At 61.2% G+C, this 16,939-nt stretch overlaps 1 protein-coding gene across 1 annotated transcript in view; it reads right to left on the bottom strand.

The window, feature by feature from the left end:
* ADCY3 (adenylate cyclase 3) overlaps window positions 1-16,939 on the bottom strand; it is a 68,749-nt gene that overhangs the window by 2,151 nt on the left and 49,659 nt on the right. Inside the window, exons 3-17 of the mRNA XM_056122567.1 lie at window positions 10,596-10,726; window positions 10,324-10,435; window positions 9,950-10,077; window positions 9,251-9,409; window positions 8,617-8,794; window positions 8,430-8,546; window positions 7,449-7,591; window positions 6,522-6,683; window positions 5,463-5,550; window positions 4,653-4,769; window positions 2,872-3,131; window positions 2,593-2,658; window positions 1,905-1,986; window positions 1,217-1,375; window positions 516-662 (exon numbers count right to left, since the gene is read on the bottom strand). Coding sequence (XP_055978542.1) covers window positions 516-662; window positions 1,217-1,375; window positions 1,905-1,986; window positions 2,593-2,658; window positions 2,872-3,131; window positions 4,653-4,769; window positions 5,463-5,550; window positions 6,522-6,683; window positions 7,449-7,591; window positions 8,430-8,546; window positions 8,617-8,794; window positions 9,251-9,409; window positions 9,950-10,077; window positions 10,324-10,435; window positions 10,596-10,726 — 2,049 coding nt within the window. The remainder of the gene's footprint in view (window positions 1-515; window positions 663-1,216; window positions 1,376-1,904; window positions 1,987-2,592; window positions 2,659-2,871; window positions 3,132-4,652; window positions 4,770-5,462; window positions 5,551-6,521; window positions 6,684-7,448; window positions 7,592-8,429; window positions 8,547-8,616; window positions 8,795-9,250; window positions 9,410-9,949; window positions 10,078-10,323; window positions 10,436-10,595; window positions 10,727-16,939) is intronic.

Here is a 16,939-nt window from a genome sequence, read left to right as displayed (position 1 = left end):
AGTGTTAGGGAAGAGAAAATGTCACTGGAGACGAAGACCTCGCCCTAACGGCAGCTCTGCCTTGTGGGTTTGGTTTTGGGGTCTCAAGCCTTACTCATAGATCTGTGCTCAGAGATCACTTCTGTTGGGGCTGAGGGGACCATATGCGGTGCCAGGGATGGAACCCAGGCTGGCCATGTGCAACAGCCAGTGGCCTCCAGGTGAAACTGCCTATGAACAGGGATCTGGAGGGACAGCCCAGAGAGACCAGCCTAGAGGTCACGCACCCCTCTCAAGGCTTTTAATATCCAGCTGAGCCTCCCTCTCTAACTTCACTCTGCTACAATGTTGCCAGCCTTTTAAGGCTGTGAGTACATACACAGATTAAAAAAAAAATAGGAGTTGCCAAATGAGTGTTTCCTGAATTGGGGATAGACAAGACTCAGAGGGGCTGAGGGTCTGGCTTAGTGCTGGCCAGCCAAGGTCCCAGCCCCTGTGGCCACAGGCAGCCAGGCCAGGCAGGCCAGGCTACTCACAGAGTCAAAATCCGAGATGATCTCGTTGAGGAAGCGCAGACACTCGATGCCGCCGTTGTTGATGGCCTCCTCTGTGTAGAAGTCGGCGAAGTTGGGCAGGGAGGCAAACATGACTCCAATCTCGTCGTAGGACTGGCTGTAGAGCTCCTGCAGAGACGGGGCTGAGCGTTGCACTCGGGGCGGCCAGAGGGAGGGAGGGAGGCCAGCCCCCCTCCTGTGGCTTTCCTGCAACTACTTTCTGTGGGGGTAGGGGGCGTGCCCAGCAATGTTCGGGGACCATAGGCAATGCTGGAGATCAAACCCAGGCCTACTATGTGTGAGGCAAGCGCCTTACCTCCGGAACCCCCTCCTGTGTTCCACTGTTTGGACACACGTCTAAATGAACTGGAAACACTGCCCTGGACACACACACACACACACACACACACACACACACACACACACGTGTGTCTAAATGAACTAACTCAGCGCTGTCTTACCAGAAAGCGGCTTATCAGATGTGTAATAAAAATCACTGCCCTGGTCGGGGCATGGGGACACACACACATACACAGCCTACACCCCACCCCATCCCGAGCTCCCGAGCTCCATCCTCGGCCCCCCAGGTGTGTGAGCCCTCAGGCACGGGTCCATTCTGCCCGGAGGCTCTACTCGTTGTCTCCCAGCGCGTGTCCCCCCAAGCAGTACAGCAGCACCCTGACCTCGTCCCTCTTCTTGGAGCCCAGGAAGTGGCGGGCCACGTGCTCAGGCAGCATGTTGGTGACCAAGGCCTCATTCCAGCGTCGCATTTCATAGACCCGCTCCTTCTGGTCATGGACCTCAATTTTCCACAGGAACAGTGTCCGCGCCAGTTTCTCCACCTGAGGCAGGGGACAGAGATGGGGTGCGCTCCAGGCTGGGAACCCCCCCCCCAGGGGGCACGTGAGAGACTGAAGGGGAATGCTAGAGGCTGCCGGGTGATCCCAGAAGGCTGCGGGGGGTGAGGGGGGCCAGTGGGTGGTGGCAGCGGGGGTGCTCAGAGCCCAGGGACCCCCATTTCCTGCAGGTGCCTTTGGGTGAGCCGTGGCTGGGGAGGCTGTAGTTCCTACAGCCAACCACTAGGTGGCACAGGAGCCCCAGGGCCCTTCCTGGAGCCCTTCCCTACCCCGCCAGAACTTTGTCCCCTGGGATCAAACCCCACTCTGGGTCAGTATGTCAGGGACCCAGGGTTTTCCCTGAGCTTCCCCCAGGACTGGGACAGCAGCATCTTCCTTGAGTGATCAAGGACGCCAGTGCTAGGCTGGCAGGCTTAGGGCCATGCCAGGGGAAGGCAGCTGGCTTCCTGGACGAGTTGGGGCTAAGGCGGGGAGGGTACACTGCAGGACTGCAGGAAGTGTGGGAGACACTCACGTGGCGGGAGAAGTAGTAAAAGCTGAGCATCATGAAGAGGATCATCACGGTCATGGAGTACTTGGACGGCACCAGGGGCAGGCTGCTAGGAGAGGTCGCTCGGATCATACCCATAACCCCCCACGGGCTCTGCGCCTTCTCGAGCCAACGGGCAGTGACACCAGTGTCAACCCGCCCCTGCCCCCTCCAGCTGAACCCACGGGACTAAGTCATTCCCTGTAGCATTCGAAAGTGGTGGAACCCAGGAGCGCCCATTAGGAGCATGCGAGAGCCACGGCACTTCTTAGCAGCCTGAACTAGCAGCGCGGGATTCCTCAAATGCTGTACGAGGGGCCGCTGAGAGCCATCCCGTCCTTTGCTGGGGACTCTCGGACCTTCCTTTGAAGTGTGGACTTCACGGTCAGAGGCAACGGAGAACTTCCAAGGTCCCCCTCGAGAGGGGCCTGGACACGGGCCCGCGTCTCAGTGGGGGGTGGGGGGCGAGGGGGTATCCTCTTTCCTGCCAGAGCAGCTTCCATGCTGCCTTCCCTCCCACCCTCCTGCCCGGGCAGGTTGAAGCCTGCGCCTGAGCACCCTCAGATCCGGGCTGCCTCTGGGGACACAGCAGCCAGGATGCGGTAGGCCTCCTCGGGGGTCTGGCCCGGGTCTCCCCTGGGCCCAGAGCAGGAGGGGCCTGTACCCCCCTTACCTGTCGGTGCCGTTGAGTGCTGGGGCAGGAAGAACCTGCATCTTCTCCAGGGCAACCATGGGGAAGCTATGGCACAGAGAGGTGCGCACTCAGCCTGGGAGCAGCCTTGCCCGCCCTCTGGCCCCCGGGCCCCCACACCAGGCTCGCACCAACCAGGGTGGGCAGGTGAGGCACCGTGAGCTTCTGAAGTGGCAGGGGCGTGACACACAAAGCCACTTCCCTGCGGACTCTGGGGCGGTGGGGTGGGGGGGGCGGGAGAACCGCAGGGCTTCCTCTTACTCGTTCTCTTGGAAGCGCCGGTGGTCGTAGTCGTCGAAGATGGGGCGCCAGGCATAGATGTTGACGACGGCCACGGCGCCCGAGACCAGCAGCATGAGCGTGAGCTTCACCATGTGGCTGACCTGCACCAGCATGATGCAGGCCACCAGCGACAGCACGGCCACGTAGTTGTAATACTTGGGGTTCTGCACACAGCCATCCACCACCTCCGGGCCTGCGGTGACGTTGCCGGTCCCCGTGTAGTACTGGAGGCAGCTCAGCTGGAGGTGGGAGACACGGGCACACACAGACGACTGTCAGCGGTGCCCCCTTCCATGGCCACAGCTTCCCAGGGCCCCCCAGGAATGATGGAAACCCCCCTCCCCCACCCCCTCTCCCTGCCAGGGCTGAAACATGGCAGACACATGACAGCGCGGGCAGTACTCAGCACCGCCGCCCTAGTGTCAGAAATGCAGAACTGCCCGAGAAGCACCTGCACCGGCGGGGAGCCAGAGCCGAGCCTGGCCTTGAGAACCCTGCTCCAGAACGTTCCCGTGCCATGTGGGCAGGACAGCTTGGCTCAGCTCAGGCGCTACCCCCCCCCTGCTGTCCCAGGCAGCAGCCGTGAGCACAGTCCAGAAGGCAGAGGACCCTAGCCCGGGGGAGTCTCAGCACGTGCCCTTCCTGGCCCGGGGCGCACTCCAGGCCTCTCTGGTCTCTCCTTCCACGGTGCAAAGGTTTCCGTGGCCGCAGACTCGGGAAACGGGAAAGACTTCTCTTCCCCATGCAGCCCGGGGAGGGGAAGGTTCCAAAGTTCCTCACTCTTTGCCTTTCAGGAATGTTAATCAGAGGACCCCGGGAATGTGTGTGTGTGTGTGTGTGTGTGTGTGTGTGTGTGTGTGTGTGTGTGATGGCATTTGGGCCCACATGGTGTGTGTGTGTGTGTGTGTGTGTGTGTGTGTGTGTGTGTGTGAGTGATGGCATTTGAGTCCACATCTGGCTGTGCTCAAGGCACCTTGAGTGGTGCTGAGGATCAAACAAGGGCCAGCTACGTGCAAGGCAAGAGCCCTCACCCCTGGACTATCTCTCCAGTGGCATTTTCTTTTTTTTTTTCCCCCAGTGGCATTTTCATCCCAGCACGGATCTCTATGCTGAGCTCTTCCCTGTGCCCAAGCTGCTGAAGCCCCTGATAGTAACAGAACATCACTTGGTCACCTCCCCAGCTGATGGGGAGACTGAGGCTGCCGTGCTCCGTCTCTGCGCCCACCCCTGCATCTGCTGCTCCGCCTCCTGCCTGCTCCTCAGGGTCCCAGGAGTGCTGCCAGGGCTGATGTGGCAGAGCAGGCTTGAGGGTGCCCCAGTCATCTGCACTGTCCCCGAGAGCCCTTGGCAAAGGCCATATAGAAGGGACCAGCACAAATTCGCGCACAGGGCGCTGGGTGCCGTGGTCCCGGGACAGTGAGGCACAGGAGGGAAACGGGATCAGAACCTTCACTCTGGGCTTGGGTTGACCGGCTGTGTCATCTAGAATAAGGGAAACGCCCCCCACCCCCCAACTGGGCCCTGCAAGTGAAACCAGAGGTAATGAAACCAAGTGTCTCAACATTGGTAGGTGCCCCCTGAGCCTGGCGTGTAGGACCAGGCCCCTGGGCCCTTTGGCGTCTGTTCTGGGGTCCCCTGAGGAGGAGGCCTCTCCCACTTAGCCAGGGCCATCTACTGGGACTCCGTGCCACTGCAAGCCGGTGTCCAGCTTGGGGGGAGGACAGTGCCTGAGCTGGCCACCGCCCATGGCAGGAACTCACCATGTCCACCACGTTGGCCATGACCAGGATGAAGATGGCTAACATGGCCCACGTGTTCCTGGCCCAGCGGGTCCGGTCAATCCAAGTGGAAAAGGCCACGAGCTTCTTAGGAAAGTTCTAGAAGGAGTGGGATTTCGAGAGTCAGGAGCCTTTATAGTCACTTTTCTCTTTCTTGTTTTCAGGCTGCACCCTGACAGTGCTCAGATTCAGGTTCTGTATGAGGTGCTGGGGGTCCAACCTGGCAGGTGCCAGCCATAACCCTGGGGCTCACTCTCTGCCCCCTCCTTACACAGGGCAGCTAACACTGGGAATGCAGAGTCCGCCCAAGTCACCCAAACCCAGTGGCCAGCTGAGGCATTGGACTTCCGGTGCTGGTGTCGGTCCTGCCGGGCCAAATGCCAGCTGCACTGATTCCGTGCAGCTATCTGGGTACCGTGGGGTGTTTCCAGAGCAAACCCAGTGAACGGCCCCAGCCAGCAGTAGCCCACACCTCATTTCTGAGACCAGGTTAGGGGACACTTTGGGGGTCTATCTCCGCTGCTGTAGTGACCCTATGTCCATGCCCGCCCAGTGCTCCTACAGCGCTAGTCAAACGTCAAACCCCGGGCACCTCGCAGGGGGAGCCTGGTCCCTTAACTGCTTGTCAGATCCTCGGCTCTCAGGCATGTCCACTCTCCCACTGGCCATCGGCTCTCCCACAGCCCTCAGAGCCAGAGCCCGACCACAGAGGTCAGCGCCAAGATGGGCGGAGTGGGATTAAGGGATGCTGAATTCTGGGGGGCCGTGAGGGGCCAGGGGCACGCCTCTTACCCGGGGAAAGATGGAAGCCAGCGAGCAGATGGTCAGGACCAGGAGCAGAACCTCCCCCACCACAAAGGTCACATAGTTAGTCATGAGCCTGCAATGGAGGGAACGGAGGGACAGCGAGTAGGTGAGAGGCCAGGAGAGCAAAGGGGAGGTGCGGGGGGGCAGGGACGGCCCCGCAACACAGCAGTGGTGTGTGCCCATGTGTGTAGTGGGGGGCAGGGGGTTCCTGGGGGGGCTTCCCACTGCGTGCAGGGCTGGGAACACGTGACCCTTCCCGCAACTGCTAACTGGGAAGGTCCCTCCTGCCCAGAGGGAAGCCAGGCCCCAGAGGTCCCGGGCAGTACGTGAGGAAAAGTTGGGAAGAGACTCTCTGGAATGTTCTGTGACCAAAGCGGCTTCCTCCTTCCCTCCCCGCTGGCAGCCCCCACAGGTCTTGCTGCTGGCAGACTACCCCAGCAGCGATGATGAAGGGGAGAGACTGCACCAGCCCAGCCCCACGCCCCACTCCGGACTCTCCTCCCCTTGATGGGGTACTCTGCTGCAGAATGGCTGGGTGCAGCCTCCCTGCCTTCCCCAAGTGGTCACTGCGAGAGTCCACCCCAACCCCCGCCAAGCCCGGGACCCAGGTAGATACTTCAGAGGCAAATAGATCAGGCGCTACGGCGGACTCGGAGCAGTAGGGGCCATACTCCCCATCTTAAAGGCAAGGGGCCACTGGACGGACTGTCCATGAGGGCTCCAGGCTCTGGGGGCCCCCATGCAGGGGTGAGCTGACTGGCCCTGGGAAGGCCCGAAGGAGACCAGGGTGGCCCATGGGCCGGGTCGAGAACACCCCACCTTCCCCCAGGGGCTGCGGCTACGCTCCGTCTACTCAGGAGCTGCACCCACTCCAGCGCCAGGGGCAGGAGGCTGAGCCCAGGACCTTCTGAGGTGGTGGCATCCTCCTTAGCCTTCTGTGGTCCCCAGTTGGGCATCAGTGATATCACTGGTATTGAGAGGCACTGGCAGCTGATGGGAGGTGGTACCCATCTCAGAAGCCCCCAGGGCTCGGCGCGTCCTCACCAGGGGTCGATGAGGGTCTCCACGAGCGCCGTGCAGAACAGGACCACGCAGGAGCAGCTGAAGGCAGCCCCGCTCTGTTTCTCCTTCTCCACCGAGTAACGCGTCTCCATTTCGGGGTCCATGAAGCGCATGGACAGGAGGAAGGTGTTTCTCTTCTTCACCCTGGGGTGGAGCGAGTCCACGACGCTAGGACACTAGGAAGACTTTCCTCTGGCCAGCACCCTCATGGCCCAGCACTCACTCATGTGGCCCCAACACGCCTGGCCCAGCACTCACGTGGCCCTGACACACCTGGACTGGCACTTATGTGGCCCTGACACTCACACCCAGCTCAGCAGTCACGTGGCCCTGACACACTCGGACCAGCAGTCACGTGGCCTGACACACCCGGCCAGCACTCACGTGGCCCTAACACCCACACTGGCCCAGCAGTCATGTGGCCCTGACGCTCACACCCAGCTCAGCAGTCACGTGGCCCTGACACACTCGGACCAGCAGTCACGTGGCCTGACACGCCCGGCCAGCACTCACGTGGCCCTAACACCCACACTGGCCCAGCAGTCATGTGGCCCTGACACTCACACCCAGCTCAGCAGTCACGTGGCCCTGACACACTGGACTGGCACTCACGTGGCCCTAACACTCACACCGGCCCAGCACTCACGTGGCCCTAACACTCACACGGGCCCAGCAGTCACGTGGCCCTGACACTCACACCCAGCTCAGCAGTCACGTGGCCCTGACACACTCGGACCAGCAGTCACGTGGCCTGACACACCCGACCAGCACTCATGTGGCCCTAACACCCACACTGGCCCAGCAGTCACGTGGCCCTGACACACCCAGCTCAGCAGTCACGTGGCCCTGACACACTCGGCCCAGCAGTCACGTGGCCCCGACACACACCCGGCCTGGCCCAGCACTTACACCTGCGCAGACTCGCGCTCCAGTAGCGCCTCATTGAGGAGCTGGTTGAGCTCGTGCTCGTCCTGAGAGGCATCCGCTACGCGGTCAGCCAGGTCCTGCAGGCGCAGCCTCCGGCGGGGATTGGGAAAGGCGGGGTTGTCGGCCTGGGATGCAGGTGGGAGTTGGGAGGGGGTGGAGAAAGACAGGGTGATGGAGGGGCGGGGGATAAAGGCTCACACCAGGCCATGGGGGGCAAGGCCCAGCTCCCAGGCCATGTGGCCCCTGAGCCAGCGGCTGCAGTGGTGACCCCTAATGTGGTGGGGGCCAGCCCCTTCATCCCCCGGCCACTCTGGCACTTCCTGTTGCAGGAACGGAGTGTTACACAGGGAAGGACTGACCCCTCTCCCCTCCTCTCCCCCGGTCCTGAGGGTGGGGATCTGGTTCTGGTTCCAGCTGGAATGCCCTGGACAGAAGGGGCCCTGGGAGGGCGACAGTCCGGCCTGTGGCTCCCCCTTCCTTAGGAAAGTCACCCCGGGAAGGGCCACCCTTTGCGACGCAACAAACACCATCCCAGGCACTCGCCCAGCACACATTCAACCCTGGTACTGTGGATGGTCCCTGAGCACTGTGCCAAGAGCAGCTCCTGAGCACTGCTGGGTGGGGTGCGACACCCTTTCCCTACCCCCCAGAACTCGACTGACTTTAAGCCCCATCGACCTTGTCCTGCCACACCTGAGCAGGCCCCAGGAAGCCCCTCACCCAGGTGCCCCCACCTCAACCACCGGGTCAGGAACTTGGGTCTGGGCGCGGGAGCCCTGCCCCGATGTCACTCCCAGAAGCTTCAGATGCTCTGGGACATTCCAGGGATGCAGGACCCTGAGGAGGCCTCAGACCGGCACCTCTTGGACACGCCCTCCCCCTGACATAACCGAAGAGCCAGTGGGGCGGCACCTGGCCTGGGAGCACTGCTGTGGGAGCATCCCCAGCCTGGCCCGGCCGTACCTCAGTCTCCTGCTCCTCTGGCTCCTCCGTGTGGGCATCGCCATTGGGCTCCTTGGTGTCGGTATCGATGAGGATCGGGGTGTTGGGCCTTGAGGCGGTGGGCAAGCCATTGGGCACCTGGGCAGGACCGGGCGTCAGGAGGCGGCTCCGCGCCAGCCACGCCCCCGGCCTCGCCCCCGGCCCCGACTCGCCCACGCCTCACCGTGCCATTCTGGGGTTTCTTCACGTAGGGCCCCGACGCGATGACCAGGTAGGTCTCGATGCCCTTCTCGTCCAGGTAGTCGCAGCGGCTGCCGCCGTCCCCGGGTTCCACGTCGAACTCGCCCTTCAGGCAGTCCATGGTGCTCTGGGAGATGTGCACGCGCCTGTGGGCACGGGGTGGGCCAGGATTCACTGAGGGGGGCTGCAGGGGTGCGTGGAGGGGGTTGAGGGGTGCAGGAGGGGCACATCAGGGGTGCTGGGGGCTATGGGGCGCTGCAGAGGGCCCTGGAGAGCTTCAGGGGTGCAGAAGCCTGCAGGGATGAGGGGATTTTCGGGGGTGCAGGAGGTTTCAGGGATGAGGGGGTCAGCAGGAGTGTGGGGGGCCATCGGGGACTGTGGGGGTGCTGCAGGGATTCAGGAGGCCGTGGGGGCTGAAGGGGTGCAGGGATGAGGGGCTTCAGGGGTGCGGGGGGGGCTATGCGGGACTTCAGGGGTGTGGGGAGGTAAGGGGGGCTGCAGGGCTGTGAGGAGCTGCAGGGGTGCGGGGGAGGGGCTGAGTGGGGCTGCAGGGGTGTGGGGAGGTGAGGGGGCTGCATGGAGTGCGGGGGTGCGGGGCTCACCCTGGGATGCCCCCGGCCTCCATCTTGTTGGCCACAGTCACGTCTGTGGACCACACGTCGTACTGCCAGCGCTTCTGGCCCAGGACGCCGCCCAGCACGGTGCCCGTGTGCACCCCCACACGCATGTCCACCCCCGTCTTGGTCTTCTCGCGCACGTACCTGCCGGCGCACAGGAAAGGGGGGGTCACTGCAGCCCCCGCCCCACCCCATGCAGAGTCTTGCACGGCCTGGGTGCGGCCGAGGCCGTCACGGCTTGGGGGGACACGGTGACCCTCCATGCGTCTGGTGGGAGCGTGGAGGCACAGCGGCCCGGGGACACGACACCCACAGCCTCTCGGCCGCATGCCTGACCCTGCCCACCGTGACCCCAGATCCCGGCCAGCAGAGTGAAGCCCCTGCCTGACCCTGTCCTCAGGGACAATGTCTCAGCCAGGATGTCCTCATGGCCTGGGAGTCCCCACGCTCACCACATTGGCACCCAGAGAGGCGCCCCGGTGTCCAGAGGTGTCCAGGGCCCTGGGACAGGGGAGTGGGGGTGGGGACTCAGGCAGGGTGCCCATGAAGCCCCCCAGAAGCCCTCCCTGCCACACTGTGACCGGGTGCAGTCAGGGGTCTGGCCTGGCTGGGGGGGGTCTCGGCGAGGAAACGTGATGGGGCACACCCAGAGGACCCCCCCCGGCGGGTGCCCGCCCCACTCACGCGATGGCCTCGACCATGGCGAGCCCCATGAGGATGGAGCAGACGGCGTGGTCCTCGCGGTAGTCGGGCAGCCCGCAGATGCAGTAGTAGCAGTCGCCCAGGATCTTGATGCGCAGCTGGTGGTACCTCTGGGGGCAGGGGCGGCGTGAGCGGCGAGGGGGGCGGGGCCACGGGCTGGGGGCGAGGTGGGATGGGAGGGGTGGGAGCCCGCACGTGGCACGTGTGTGGGTGGGTGGGTGGACGCGAGGTGGGAGCGGAGCAGGGCCGCCGGTCGGGATGCAGAGGGGTGACTGCTGGCTTGTGGGGGCAGCAGGGGGCAGGCAGCAGGGCCGCAGGGCCGGGGCGAGGCGGGACTGGGGTCCCCTGGCACTTACAGCCGCCAGCTTGTCGAAGCTGGCGAAGAGCTGGTTGAGCAGCTTCACCAGCTCCTGCGCGCTGCAGCCGGACGACAGCTGGGTGAAGCCCACGATGTCCGCGAAGAGGATGCTGGGGGCGAAGGGGCACCGTGAGGCCCGCGGCACCAGGCCGGCCCCTGTCCTCCCCCCACCCTCCACCCCCGCCTGGCAGGGTTCCCCTCGTGCCCCCGCCCCGCAGGAAGGCCCCAGTGCGGGGGGGCAGGGAAGGTTCCGGAAGGAGGCTGGCGCACCTGACGTTCTCGTGGCGGTACATGTACATGGTTGTGAACTGCTGCTGGTCCTTCTGGCTCTCGTCCTTCTTCATGTCCTTCAGCATCTCGTCGGCCACGTGTTTGGGCAGGATGGAGAGCATAAGGTTCTCCTGCAGGGGGAGGGGTGGTGAGGGGCGCCGGGGGACCCTCCCCACAGGCCCATGGCGGGGGTGTGCCCGGCAGCCCCCAAACACACCGGAACTAGAGGACACTCGTGCCCATGCTGGGGGCACTGCCCAGAGGGCAAAGTGGGGGTGGGGTGGGAGAGACCGGGCAAGCAGGCCGATGGCGGGCCACAGCCCAGTAATGGGAGGGCTGAGGAGAGTGGGGAGGGAGGAGGGAGGAAGGATGAGCAGAGGGAGGAGGGGGAGGACACGGGGCAGGCGGTGGGGCTGGAGGCTGAGGTGGCGGGCGCAGAGTGGGGCACACAATCCCATTAGCAGATCCCCGAGCACCGAGACCTGCTGGCAGGGTCGGACCAACCCCAGCCAACTACCACCAATGACCGAGTCCCCTAGTGTCCCAGCGAGGCCCACGCATTGGTTGGGCGTCCCTTCTGTGGCTCCAAAGCCCAGTGAGCACCAGCCCCAAGGCCGCCCCGGGGATCCGAGGGGCCAGGCCCTAATCCAGCTGCTTCCTGGGGGGCAGGGGCAGCTCCCAGGCCCCAGAGCAGGTGAGTGGGGCGGGGGGGGGGGGGTGCAGGTTTTACAGAAAGGAGAAGTAAGGAGCGTGGGGGGACGGATGGGGAGACCAGGCTGGGACTCGGGAGCCGGGACCAGCGAGGAGAGAGCTGCCAGAAGGTTCCAGAGGGCCAGAGCGATGTACACGGGTGGGCCCGTGCCTTGGACACAGCCAGCCCAGGTTTGATCCAATACAGGCCCTCGAGCACTGCCAGGAGTGATCCCTGAGTGCAGACCGGGAGTTACTCCTGAGCACTGGATGTGGCCCAAAAGAAAGGTTCCTGAGCCAAGGGAGAGAGTGACGGTGGCTGGGGAGGGGTGAGGGGGAAAGGCTCACAGTGAGGTTTGCGGGTTGCAGGGGGTACACTCCCACCCCGCGTGGGGGCCCTAGGGCCAGGCTCAGGTGGGACTGACAGCAGGGGGGTGGGGGGCAGGGGGGAAGCTCCTGCCCCTACCCCTGCCCCTGGCCCTGGCCCACTCTCTTCACCTCTACCTGTCTGCTCGCAGCACAGCTCTGCTCAGGAATAAAAAACCAAACAAGCCCAGAGTGCCCAGCCTGGTCACGGGTCCCGAAAGTAGCAGCGGGGTCTCAGGGGCCCTGCTGCCCAGGCCCAGGGGGAGGGGGCAATGGAGGAGGTGCTGGGCAGGGAGGAGGCACTGCAGTGAACTTTGAGGAAAAGCCGGAGGCACAAGCAAACAGGGTGCTGGGGGCAGGAGTCGGGGGCAGGCTCGAAGGAGTGTGAGAGTGGGGTCCCCCTGAGTACTCAGGAATGAGGTGCCCCCACCCCAGGGTGGCGGTCCCCCACAGTTGGAGCACCAGCTTGGCCTCCCTCTGCAGTCCAGGGACGGGAAGTTCCGGCACCCCCCAAGCGGCAGGAGACCCTGTGGTCACTTGGTTGAGCCTCGGTCTGTCTGGTCCTGGCAGTCTGAGGAAGGGCCCCAAAGAAGCCCCTACCCTGTCAGCTCAGCCTGGTCCCTCAGGGAGCAGGATCTGTGGGGAGGGAACAGAGGCCCCCAGGTGTGTGGGCAGCAAAGCAGGGGACACAAGCTGGGCAGCCAAAGCACCATGCCACCCTGTCCCCAGCCACTCTGACGATAAAACCCCGTGGCCAGTTCCCACAGGCGCAGATGGCTCCCACCCTCTCCATCCATTCCTCTTCCCTGTCCTTCCCGACCCCTCGGGCATCCAAAGCCAGTCCCCTCAGGCCCTGCAGGTCCCACCCTGCCCTGCAGGTGGAGCTCGTGGCCAGGCAGGTCTGTTTTTGCCTTTCTATCCCTGAACCTTTCTAAAAGGGCAGTGAGTTCTCGAGCAGAAGGTCAGCTAGGCCAGTCCACACTGAGAAGCCACCTCCAAAAGCATCATCAGCCCAGGTCTACAGGTCCTGAAGTTTCTGGACCACGCAGCCACAGCAGCCGCATAAAAGCTACCCAGCACCTCCAAATTCCACAGTACCGACATCAGATTAGATGGGAAAGGAACAGAGAAGCCAACTAAATGCAACAAACAAAAATGGTCACACAGTAGGCTCAACTGTGACAAACAGCTGAGTAAATCCTCAGACAAGGACTTAATAACCCCCAGAGTGAGATATAACCATTTGCACAAAGTATCTTTTGCTGAAATAGTTTTGATAATCCCTTTAGCCATTGAGTTGTAACAAGTGATATAAAGTACATTCCTGTGTGTTGCTAAGGGGGCAGGTTCGGGGCGGTGGTTGGGAAAATTAGGGGCAATGGTGGAGGGACGATCACTCTGGTGATGGGCTGGTGCTGGGACAGCGAAAGCCTGTAACAACCATGCTCTGAACAACGTTGTAAACCACGGTGTTTAAAGAAAGTATTATATATATATATTTTCTTTTTCCCTCCCGTTGATCATCGATTTGCTCGAGCGGGCCCAGTAACGTCTCCATTGGAGACTTTTGTTGTTACTGTGTCTGGCATATTGAATACGTCACGGGGAGCTTGCCAGGCTCTGCCGTGCGGGCGAGATACTCTCGGTAGCTTGCCGCTCGGTAGCGGGTAGGCGAACGCCCTACCCGCTGTGCTATCACTCCAGCCCAGCGATAGCACAGCGGGTAGGGCGTTTGCCTTGCACGCAGCCAACATGGCCGACCCGAGTTCGATTCCTCCGCCCCTCTCGGAGAGCCGGGCAAGCTACCGAGAGTATTCGATATGCCAGACACAGTAACAACAAAGTCTCCAATGGAGACGTTACTGGGCCCGCTCAAGCAAATCAATTATATATATATATATATATATATACATATATATATAAATCATATATATATAAATATATATAAATCAGCCAACCTCAGAAGGGTAAGTAAGTAAGGCTGCAGAGTCTGCCTCAAGGCAGCCGATGGAAAGGGTTTTTTTTTTTATTTTAATATATAATTCAATGACTTTTATTTTTATTTATCTTTTTTTTTTAGTGAAACACCATGGGGTACAGTTGTTGACTTTACAAGTTTTTGTACTTGGGCTTCAGTTATACAATGATCGAGTACCCATCCCTTCACCAGTGCCCATTCTCCACCACCACTGATCCCAGTATCCCTCCCACCCCCCATTCCCCCATCCAACCCTGCCTCTGTGGCAGGGCATTTTTGTTCTCTCTCTCCTTTTGGGTGCTGACGTTTCCCAAAGAGGCATTGAGTGGCAAACATGTTCGGTCTATAGTCTACTTTCAGCATGCATCTCCCACCCTGAAGGATCCTCCCAATACCCTTTACTTGGTGTTCCCTTCTCTGTCTGAGCTTCCCTGGAAAGGGTTTTAAACGCGTACACACAAACATACATGCACACGCATGCACACAAGCGCACACACACACACACACGGAGCAAGGGAAGGAGGGACAGCAAAGGAAGGAACATTCTGGTGAAGGAGAGGCTGGCCCAGGCCTGCCTGCGTCACAGCCCCCAGAGACTCTGTGACAGCCTCCCAGCGGGCCCACCTGGTGCCAGGCTCTGCTCCTCCTCCTCAGCCCACTCTCCCCAGGGTGCTGGGGTGTCCTCTAAGCTGGCTGGCGCCTGCACCCAGCACCCCGGGGCAGCCCTGACCCATGGCATTTCTCCAGGGCTTTCAGCCCCCACGGGCTCCCCCCGCCCCACTGTGGCCCCTCCAAGTGCAGATAAGCTGGACTGTTGGCTCGTGTGTGCACCCCTCTCTCTGCCCCTCATTTGCACCCACACTACTGTCTGAACCTCTGTTTCACCTCTCATAAAAGAAGTGAGGACACCTGGCGGGTAAGGGACTTGCCTTACATGTAGCCAACACGGATTCCATCACCAGGACCTCATATGGACCCCAGAGCCCCACCAGGAGTGATCCCTGAGCATGGGATCTGAGGTGTGCACCACGCCCCCAAAAGTGTGGGAGGTCAGCTGGAAAATGCACATATCTGCATGGCGGATGGACAGTTCTATTCTCGGGGCCCGGGTCAGACACCCCGATATTCAAGGGTTCGTGTTCTTAGAAGGAAGAACCAGGAAGGAAGGAAGGAGGCTGGGGTCCAGGCGCTTGGTGCGGGGCAGGGGTGGAGAGGAGGGGGCCCCCGGAGTGGGAGGCCTGCCCGGGGACCCCAGCGTGAGGCAGAGCCCGCACCCCTAAAATAGCAGTGGCTGTATATTTCTGGAGTCATCAGAATGTTCCAGGCCTCTGACCCACTCATGGCCCCTCTGGGAATTCATCCAACAGAAATAATGGCCCAGTGGACACAGCCGACCCGTCCACAGTGAGGCTCTGGCCTGCGGGGAGACCCTGAGCAGCCACCTGGGCGAGGGTGGACGAGGAACTGCTGCCAGGGCAGGGATGTCGCTGTCTCGGGGATGGGGAGGGACAGTGGCTGCAGCCCCTTTACAATGAGACTCATTAACGGAAACAAACAGGCACGTCCTGTGGCCCCCAGCGGCCCCACCTGCCCCCGGGCTGTGGGCAGCACATTTTCTTTCTTTCTTTTTTTTTTTTTTAGCACATTTTCTTAGAAAGGGACAAGCACTGATGATCCTGGGCAAGTCCCAGACCCCCAAGTCTGCATGGCTCAAAACAGAAAAAGGACCCCCATCCCCCTACCTCCCAGGGCAGATACTGAAGGCCCACCAGGGGTCCATGTCCACACTCTCCTGGTGGGTGGGGGTCTCCCAGAATTTCAGCCTCAAGTGGAACCAACAAACCATACACGACGCCTGGGAGGAGGTCACCCCACAGGGGGGCCAGCCGGCTACTACAGCTTCAGAGGGGGACACATGGGCTGCCACAAGGGCCCTAGTGACACCTGGTTAAGCTCAGGTGGCTCAGCATTACTCTCGGGATGGCCAGTAGGAGCTGGGCTCAGGGCTATCCCCACGTTCAGCCAAGCACATTCTGCACGACCTTTAGGCCAAATACCCCATTCCGGCCCCTGGAGCAGCAGCTGCCACATTTGGGAGTCCCTGCCCACACCTGGGAATCCTGCTCACACCTTGAGGCCCCTCTCCACACCTGTGGGTCCCTGCCCACCCCTGGGAGTCCCTGCCCACACCTGAGGGTCCCTGCCCACACCTGGAGGCCCCTCCTCACGCCCGCGGTTCCCTGCCCACACCTGCAGATCCCTGCCCACCCCTGGGAGTCCATGCTCACACCCTGGAGATCCCACCCATACTTGGGGTCCTGCCTACGCACACCTCCCTCAGCCGCTGCCCAAGGACCCCCAGGCCAATCTGTTCAGGTCTGGCAGCACGGCCACTTTAAGGGGCCTGAGAAGAGGATCAGAGGGAAAGAGATGCCCCCCACTGTCCTGCCTGCCAGGGTTGTGAAGGCCCCACCTGCAGCAGGGCTGGGCAGAGGCGGAACCCAGGACCCGGGGGTGTGGCACTGGGAGTACCAGAGTCAGGAGTACACAGCAGTGAGTCACTCCACGGTGGAAACAGGTCCAGCATACATGTAAGCTCACTGCCCAGTTAGATACTCTGGAGTTTCTGGAGCGTGTGGCCACAAACGCAGCCCCACAACACCTCCAACTCTACAATCCTGACGCCCAGTAGGAGCACACCCAGTTAGATGGGAAAGGAGCATAGAAGTCAACTAAACTCAATAAACTAAAACAGTAACACAGAAGGCTCAAATAGCGACCACTGCTCAGTAAACCCTCAGACAAGGACTTAATGTCCCCATGGTGAGATACAACAATTTTCACAAATCTTCTTTGACTGAAGTATTTTCTGATAATCGCATTAGCCATTTAGTTGTACTGGGCAATATAAAATGAATTGTTTTGCACCCCATTCTTCTGAGGAAGTAGTGAACTTTATATCCGGACCAGGGAGTGAAGGGAAGGGGTGTGGCCAAGAAGAGAGGGCGTGGCCAGTGAGAGAGGGGTGTGGACAATCAAGGGATGGTTGTGGCCAATGAGGGGGTATGGTCAATGAGGAAGGGGTGTGACTAAGGATGGAGGGCGTGGCCAAGGCGGAGAGGGTGGGACAGGTTATAATGAATTGAGAGGAGGGGGTATATCAAGGATTTACATCATGTATTTTCTCTTTTTTCTTATTTATTTTTCTTTTTTCTTTTTTTTGGCCACATCCGGCAGCACTTAGGGCTTACTCCTCGCTCTGTGCTCAGGAATTGCTTCTAGAAAATCTTGGGGGACCATATAGGGTGCC

The sequence above is a fragment of the Sorex fumeus genome, unplaced genomic scaffold (assembly GCF_029834395.1).
Source record: "Sorex fumeus unplaced genomic scaffold, SorFum_2.1 ptg000006l, whole genome shotgun sequence".
Lineage (NCBI taxonomy): Eukaryota > Metazoa > Chordata > Mammalia > Eulipotyphla > Soricidae > Sorex > Sorex fumeus.
The sequence above is the reverse complement of the archived record's forward strand: the minus strand, read 5'-3'. Positions and strand labels throughout refer to the sequence as shown.